At 43.9% G+C, this 9,023-nt stretch overlaps 1 protein-coding gene across 48 annotated transcripts in view; it reads left to right on the top strand.

Moving 5' to 3' along the window:
• Nucleotides 1-1,105: 1,105 nt before the first annotated feature.
• LOC141476573 (CUGBP Elav-like family member 4) overlaps nucleotides 1,106-9,023 on the top strand; it is an 800,950-nt gene continuing 793,032 nt past the window's right edge. For 46 of the 48 annotated variants that reach the window (XM_074165331.1, XM_074165308.1, XM_074165333.1 and 43 more), the window contains exon 1: nucleotides 2,666-2,945. In XM_074165331.1, the coding sequence (XP_074021432.1) occupies nucleotides 2,666-2,945 (280 nt within the window). Of the gene's footprint in view, nucleotides 1,132-2,665; nucleotides 2,946-9,023 lie in introns of those variants that run through there. The other 2 variants (XM_074165334.1, XM_074165323.1) reach the window with 2 other exon arrangements.

The raw sequence follows: 9,023 nt of genomic DNA, 5'->3' as shown, positions 1-9,023 counted from the left end.
TTGATGCAGCCCAGGATGCGGTTGGCTTTCTGGGCTGCCAGTGCGCACTGGTGCGGATTTAAGGTTCAGAAAGAGTGGATATTAAGATTTTTAATGTCCTCATTCAGGGTGGGGGGCTGCCAGAAGATTTTGTTTCATGCAGGTTTTGTTGTTGTTGTCATTCTGTTATCAGAGTCCAAGGCACAAGGCAGGATTTGAAAGCAGGTGAGACACGGGGCTGGAAATTTGGGAGAGGGGCTGTCTGAGGGTTTTACCCACCCGCAGCTCCCGTCAGATCTTTAGCCTTTAAACGTTGTAAGTGCGTGCCTGGAAAGGGAAGACAGGCAGATCCTCTCCTTAGACCCCAATAAATAGCATGCCTGGTCAGACAGCAGAATGCGCGGTGCCTTCCACCAGCCCGGCATTAGGCGTCTGACAACAGCTGCCTCCCCAATAGCGGCGAAAGAGATTTAAAGAGCCGTAAAAGGCAGCGAAGGCTGCCGGGGGCTGGGCTCGGGTGTCGCTCTCAGGTGCGGGCACCGGGAAGGAGAACTGGAGGGCCCGGGCCCGGGCTCGGTCCCCGCCCCGCCGCTGCCCTTCCCCGCGGGGACCGTCGGTCGCCCAGGAGAGGAACGCACCCCTTCTGCACCCCCCCCACATAGACTCCGGACCACACCCCCCAGGATCGGGCCCCTCCGCGCTCCTCTCCTGGCTGGGGCGCTCGTTTAAGGCACAGGAGGATTCCCAGTCAAAGGAATAGTTGTAATAGCTGAGTTACCTGCATTGGGTTGATTTTTGGTTTTTTAAAAATTATTTTTATTTTTTAAGAGGGAGGAGGGACAAGACACTGCCTTGCTGCTCTGTTATTAAAACAAAAGCCAAATAAAGTGAAAACTGCTACAAAGGTGTTGTGGTTTTGATCCTTTTTTGTTTGTTTGTTTGTTTTTAAAACAGAAATAAAAATAAATTCCGGTCAATAAAACATGCAGGAACACTGCAAATTTAAACTAATAACGTCCCTCCTCCACGGCTGCTCCTTCCGTTTACAGTCACACGTGTTACCGGCGCTCCCGGGGGACGGGCAGTCGGGGGATAGCCCGCTCCAAGCCCACTCCCCGGGGCCGCCGCCGCCTCCGACGTGGGGAGCAGCCGGCGGCGCCCGGAACAACGGCTGGGAGCCCCCGCGGTGCCGGGAGGTGTCCCGGGCCGGCCGGGGGGGGGGGGGGAGGGGACGGGACTGCGGGCAGCCCCGGGATAGGGGAGATAGCCGTGAGACTTGTGGCTCAGCCTGACCACGGGGTGTGGGGAGTCAGGTAACGCGCTCGCCTGCTGGTGTTTCTCCGAGCTTCATCCCCGCACCGTTTGCACGGGAAAGGGGAAGAAAAAGAAAAATTGCTCTGAGCACACGCAGAACCTTGTTTTGTTACTGTCCGGATTACTGTTATTATTATTTGGGAGACAAGGGGGAGTTGTGTCCTTAATCCGAGCCTCCCTGCCCTCCCCACCCCCAGATGCTGTGAAAGGAGAGCCGATTTCATTTCCACCATACAGTACACTTTGTCTAGAGAGCATTGTTCGGACAAGCAACTCCCAATCCCTGATGACTACAAAATACGATTTGTTTCCATCAGAGAGAGACAGAATATCCCCATGGCTTGAAAGTCGGGCAAGAAAATCTTATTTTATCAATCCCTTTCCAATACACACACACACCCCACAGGCAGCTAGTATAGGAGATAAAGCCCGTACTGATTGTACATAAAATAAATATCAGCAGCATGAAAATTAACAAGTCATCTCGATATTTTTTGTCTCTCTCCAAAGAGCTACAGTAATACAGTTTGCGCTTTTCCTAGCTTGATCATCATCATCATAATTTTTTAAAAAAAAGAAAACAAAGAGTATGCATTTTTTTAGGTGCAACAAGAACAGATATAGTAAAGAGAGCTTGTAACATCACAACCACAACAATAGCAAAAGCAACCTCTGAGCCCGAGGATTCATCCGTATCTGAACTGCTTTTATTATCAGTTGCGAAATCATAATATGAGACAGCATCATAATAGGAAGAAGTCAGAACACCTTGGGTTTGGTTTTTTTCCCCTCTTGAATAAAAAGGCAGATTTCCTGATGATCACTGAAATTATAACGACAGCGATTGATCGGAGGGCTTGCAAAGGAAAAGGAAAAACAATCATCATCATTGGTCCTAAAAACGCAACCGTTCCCCTTTGCTCACTTGGCACAATAGAAATTTACTGTCTTTCAAAGAGCCATGCGCCTAGTGCTATTTATAGCCAGGGGCTGTGTTGGAAGATACCATTAAGCTTCTCCCGGGCAGACAGACCGGGGGTGGTTGGATGGGAGGAGGGTGTTTAGCCAGAGTAGAGGCAAAAGCAACCCACCACCCACAGCCTCCCCGGCACACACACACATCCACACACTCACACCCCATCCCCGAGTCTGGCTGGGAATTTGAACCGATCCAGCCTGTTTAAACGGAAAGGACACAGATCTTCAATGTAAAAAAAATAATCAGATCAGACCCAGAGAGAGAGAGAGAGACGGAGAGGGAGGAGTGTGTGTGTGTGTGAAAGAGGGAGAGGGAGCGAGAGAGCGAGAGAGAGGGAGAGAGGGAGGGAGAGAGAAAAGAAGAGGGGGGAAAAAAGGAAAGAAGATTTTCTCTATGTATATAAAGATGGCCACATTAGCAAACGGACAACCAGACAATACCAGTCTGAGTAGCAATCACAGCAACCCCAGCATCAATGGGCATATGAACGGATTAAACCATAGCCCTGGAAACCCTTCCACCATCCCAATGAAGGACCAGGATGCCATTAAGCTGTTTATTGGGCAGATCCCCCGTAATCTGGACGAGAAAGACCTCAAACCGCTCTTCGAGGAGTTTGGGAAGATCTACGAACTGACGGTGCTGAAGGACAGGTTCACTGGCATGCACAAAGGTGAGTTACCTCCTGAACTTTCCCGGGAGAGATCGAGAGAGGGAGGCAGGCTCCAGCTCCCTCTCTGGGTCTCTCTTTCTCTCTTTCCTTTCGATTTAATTTCATTCTATTTCATTTTTGGTTGGCCCGGGGGCGGAGACGACAGGCTGAGGGGGGCAGGGAAAGAAATAATAGACCCTCCTGGAAAGAGAAGAGAGAGAGGCAGGGAAGGGAGTCAGCTCCGTTTGGCTTATTTATTAGTATTTTTATTTCTTTCTCCCCTTTTTTGGGGGGGTGAGATGCCGCCACTTGGGGAAGCCGGGGCGTCCAGGCAAGCAGAGGAGCGGGCGGCGGGGCGGGCAAGAGCTGTCCGCACGCCGGTGGTGCTGAAAAGAGGAAGAGGATTTCTTTCTTTATCTTTGGGAGCCGCACATTTTCCACCCAGGGGTGGGCGTGTGTCCGTGCGTCTGTCCATATGTTTGAGCGGAGCTGGGAAGCCCCTATTTTACAACTGTTGTGTATCTGGCACCGACACCTTTTCTTTTTCTTTCTTTTTTTTTCCCTTTTTTTTTAATTTTTTATTTTTACTCCTGTTATAATTATTATTTGCAGTCCACTCCAAAGCCAGAGGCAGAGGAGAGTGAGCTGCTCTGGGTGGAGTATTTAATTTTGATTTTGTTCAGTGTGGGAAGAGGGTTATAAACAACAATAAAAAAGCAAAAAAGCCTATCTATCTCAAGCGGGGGGGAGGGGGGAGGTGGGGGTGGGGAGATGGTGGTGTGCAAAAAATCACGACGTGTGTGTGTGTGTGCGCGCACACGTATGTTGGAGAGTGTAATCTAGAAGGGATGGGTTGCAGTTTAGTTCCAGAGGGGAGAAGTCTCCGAGCAGGCATATTCCGAGCACTACTTTAATGTGCCCAAAGTCCATCCCAGGAACTTCTTAGGTTTTCTTTAAAGGCAGTGGAGACGTACTCCCCATGTGATGCCTTGCTCGCTCCATCTCTGCCCACTCCTTTCCCTGCTTAGCTTAGGCTCTCTGGAGGTGCATTTCAGATTAGATGAAGCTACGTTTTGGGGGTTGGGGGAGGGTGTGTGTAGTGGAGGAGAGATGCTCAGATCTTCAGGTAGGAAAGTAGGACTTGCAGGGAGGAAGTTGAAGATAATTTGCATGGTAGCCCCACTTAGGAGCAGGAGAGACCCAGGAGTGAAGCGAGCCACTTTATTAACTCAGGTTCTGCATATATATGTGTGTGTGCATGTTCATTTATTTCAGAAAAGAAAAGAAAAGAAAAGAAAAGAAAAGAAAAGAAAAGAAAAGAAAAGAAAAGAAAAGAAAAGAAAAGAAAAGAAAAGAAAAGAAAAGAAAAATCAGATCAGAAGTGATTGGGGTGTGAATCCAGATTTAGTGCAGGAGGAGAAAGGGTTTTGCAGGGGGCCATGGGGGAAGTGGAAGTTGCATCTGTTACAGGAGAGGTTCAGTAGCAGTGCCTACTCCAGCTTGGTGGACTCCTGGCAGGGAGAGTCACTGGTAACGGCATTACTGGATTCCCAGCTTTCCAGATGCCTTGGCGAGTTGTAAATCTTGAACTTAACAGCATGTTTAGCAGGCATCTCTTCCCCCTTCCCACTCACTCCCCTCCTCTCTTCCACCCTCAGGAAATGCAAATGAAAATATACACTGACAGTGCAAAGTACTAGTTTCTCACAGGACAGAGAAAATCTTCAGGGCTTGGGGACCAGGGATTCAGTCCAAGTTATAGGATATTTCTTCCTTCCTTTCTTGCCGGTCACTCCAAACACCCTTCTCATATTTACAATGATCAGTGTAGCCCTTTTGAACCTTGCTTTCTTTTCAGACTAGCTTCCTAGAAGCCACATCAAGGTCTGATGAGCATCATTTAAACATGACATCCATACCATAATAATTATTAATAATAATAATAAAAATAATAGTAAGAAGTACAGGGAAGGAAAGGTCCTGGAAGGTTTCCTCTAATACATGAGACATAGTAAGAGTAGCCACTGAGCTCATGTGTGCACGCATATGTTTGCAAAAATTACCTAAGGTTTCTGTAAAATAAAAATAATAACAATAAAAACTGCACTGAAGAGAATCATTCAACATAGTGTAGAGGAAATCTTTGAGCTAACACCTCAATAAAGGATTTTTGTAGTGGAGGGAGATTATTTTGATTTGTTGATGAGATTTTATTCTTTTGTTATGTTCTATCTTAAACCTGTAATTAATCAATGTGCTAACTTTAATTTCTGTTTCATAGATGTGAATTCTTCCTCTTTCCATTCAGTTTTTCTTTTACTGTATGCCTGTATTCACAGAGACAAACTCAGGAAGGGGGGGGGGGAGGGAGGGAGAGAGAGAGGGATCATTTGTCTTGCTTGGATGTGTTTAACACATTCCTGAATTAAGCAAGATACTAACTTAATTTCCCTTCATTTCATTTCTGTTCTAAAGCTGCAACCTAGGAAAAAAGCCAGGTGGGAAATCTTGTCACCTCATCAAACCAAATTGCATAAATTCATCTTGAAAGAAACAGTAATTTTTAATCTCCTAGAAGTTTTGGACTTTGGAAGGAAGAATGATGATGATGATGATTGTTTTTTTGAAGGCTAGGGTTTGAGTGAAGCTTCAATAGACACTGAGCTGCCAGCACTTCAGAGATCAGTTTTATTTAGTACATCTGAAAAGAGTTTGAACTCCTTTCTAGCCATGCTGATTTATTAGCTAATCCTGATAAAAATGTTCCTCTGGCTACCTGGAAAAAAATTACTTTCTTGCCAGTAGTGATTAATTACTATTAAGTCAAAAAGCATGATGGGGCTTTGAAGGATGAGGATTGAGTTTGGCTTTTTTTTTTTAATTTTATTTCATTTTTAATCTATATTTTTCTTTTCCCTTCTCTAAATGCAATCATGTGAAGCATAGTATTCAATCAGATCTCCTCGTTTTGTCTTTGCTTTGCAGGCATAGGTGAAGAATTGCATAAAGATAGTCCAACTTGGCTCTCAGGGGTAGGATGGCAATATGAAACACCAAGATACTTTCCATGAATAATGCATAATGCTTATACGTTAATTGATCCATTACTCTCAATTGATTTAATTCCTAATCCAGGACATGAGACTGTGGCAGTGGTTAATAGTGGGCTGTAGTTTATTTAAGTGTATGGAGAGCGAACCTTGGGTGTGGAGGGGGAGAAGGTGGGTTTGTGCTGGGAGGAGGGAAGAGACAGGGATTAGCTTAAAGTAAAACCACAGCAACCAGAGTAATTTCAGGTGTAAATCCATTGAAATGTGAGCACAGGATGTGTATTCTTGAAAATATTATTAAGAGATCCTATTGTGGTGTTCCTGTATAGCAGGAGGAAACTGAAAATTAAGAACCTGAAGATAAAGTACATGACTATGCCCCCCCCCAAAAAAAAACTATTGCAAAAGGAGAGTGAAGTCCCAGGTTCTCTCACCAGCAGCCCTGGCTGATACCAGGCCAGATACCAGGGAAGAGGCAGAGGAGCACAATTCTCTTGCAGACACGCAAAGAGAGAAAAGGGTACGGGGGAAGCAGTGTGTGAGGGAAGGCAGGAAAGGCTTGCCAGATCCCCGAGAAAACAAGCTTTCATGGCACGAGCATAGATGCTGCATATTTCCCCCATCCTCACTTCTCTCCACACGGGTCAGGAACAGGCTTCTGCTGTGGTACTTTGCTCTAGGGTTGGGAAGAGGCTGTGTGCTGAGATCCACGGGTAGAAATCTACCAGGGCTGAGCTGACCCACCCACGTGCTCACATATACACACACACACACGGAGTTAACTAATCACAATTGAACAATTTAGCAAGTCATTCATTCATAACTTCCCCCCCTTCTTATCTAGCAGTAGAGTACGCTTAAAGGCTGAGTTACTAGGAGACATAAAGGTTAGTGCTCTCAGGACAGCCATATTATAATGCATTATCATTGAAGTCATTTAAGGCCAATTTAAATGACAGTATGATATTTATGAATTAATGTAATCTAAATATAAGATTGTCCCCATAGGTTTAAACAGCCTTTTCTGTCAAAGCTTGCTTGTACCCAAGGCCTGGAATGTGTTTTAATTTAAAACACACAAGTCTCCATAATATTCTATTTAGGAAGTCAGAAGAAATCAACGTTCCATGCTTAACTGAGATTTACTGAAACACACACAGGTGAGTGTACTTAAAGAGTGGAGACGATAGTCTGCAGTGGGAAAGCAAGAGTCTTCCATAGACCTGAGAGCTACAACATTCTTTCAACCCTTATTTAGGGGGGAAAAAAAGCACAAAATCCCCCAAACCTCCTGGAAATCCACCATTGCAGTCCCATGGTTAGGATGGTGTTCCTACCTGACCTGAACCTCACTTGATAAGCATTCAGTGCAGCTAGAAAAATGCCGTATGAAAAAAATAGTTTAGTTCTTTTGCTGCTTTACCTTCTCAAAAGTATAAATAATTTTGAAATTTAAGACACCTCGGGGATAGGTAAACAAGGCTTCCATTCATTATATTCTGTTCTGTTTGATTACAAAGATGGATGATAGAAAAACTAAAACCTTGTATAGTTTAAGTATGTTTATGAAGGTTTTGGATATCTCAGAAGTCAGTTAAGATGAGATATATGTATAAATGTATAGATTTGTGCATGTGTATAAATACAGGAAAAAGAGATGTATACACATTCATGCATATAGCCTTTGGGAAATGGAAATTTAGTTGAAAAGAAGCACAACACAATACAGGTGTTGAATAAACTCCTCCATAATTGAAACATAAGGCTTGCCTGGCTGAAAGAAACACATACAGCATTTTGTATGGTAGTAAACCAAACAAGTTTTATGGAGGTCAATGCACAAATAAACTGTAATAAAACAGAGGAGGCTTTATGACTTACATCTAAAGAACCACCCCTTAAAACAATCAAAATGCAATTGGATAGCTTGATGGAAGAGAGAGGAAAAAAGCAACCTCCTTCACATTATGATCTCCTGTACAGATGACCATGCATGTGTATTTGATAATGTCAAACAGATATCCCAGATTGCTTCATAAATTAGCGGGCTATATGTTAACTCTTTTTTCAGGGGTCTGGACATGGATTCTGTTTTCTAAAAGCAGCTGCAGCCTGATGTTATGATGTTGTTGTTACAGTTACGTCAGCATTTCTAATACAAACTCAAATTTTCTGGGATCTCTCGCTTGGCTGTTAAGTTTTACACTGAAAGCTGTTCAGCTAGCCCCACTACCATATCAACTAATCATCCTTAAAAGAATGGATTTGCTTTAAAGTTACATAATGTGGAGAAAAGAAAGAAATTCAACTTAGTGTTTCTCGAGATTCTGTTTCTTCTCTTACCTTTCTCCAGGTTAGACTTATATTTCCTACACATTTATAGATTACAACTGGTTTTGTCCCTCAATATTTACATAAGCTGGTGCCTTTGAGCATTTTAGGGAAGGAAAAAAGGTACTTATTTTCTTCTTAAAAAAAAAAATATATAGTGTCAACAACCAAATTTCATAGCATTTACTTGGCCAAAACAAGGTTTAAATTAAAGGGTGAATCAGGAGCTTACTAATTTCTGAAGTATAACAACAGAAATAGGGGACAGTTTGGTTTTGTTTTATTTTATTTTTTTACTATATTCAGCCAGAAAAGATCGTGAATGTCAGCACTGAAGTAGGGGGAAAAATTAAGGATCCTTGTCACCTTGGATGAAAAGCATGGTTCATCTGATCCCATATCCTGCATCGGCCAGTGGCCAGTGACACAGACAGGTCTTTCTTTAGCAGAGGATTCAAATTGCATAGTATAATAAAAGCCAAGCAACTGATGGAATAGTCTTTTGAAGGAAGTTGTCAGAGAGTATCTGGAAATTTTGCCTGGGTAAAGAGTGAGTGAGATTGTAGAAAATGCCTTGTGCTCAACCGAAAAGTGGATTGTACATGTCAAGGAGGACGGGCAGAGGACTATGCACAGTGGTCAAGAGCAAGGGGCAGAAGGGGCTGGATGACCAAAGAGGGCCTCCCCTAGCCTTAAGAGCTGACAATACGCAACCACA

Source organism: Numenius arquata, chromosome W (genome assembly GCF_964106895.1).
Source record: "Numenius arquata chromosome W, bNumArq3.hap1.1, whole genome shotgun sequence".
NCBI classification, from domain to species: domain Eukaryota; kingdom Metazoa; phylum Chordata; class Aves; order Charadriiformes; family Scolopacidae; genus Numenius; species Numenius arquata.
The sequence above is the reverse complement of the archived record's forward strand: the minus strand, read 5'-3'. Positions and strand labels throughout refer to the sequence as shown.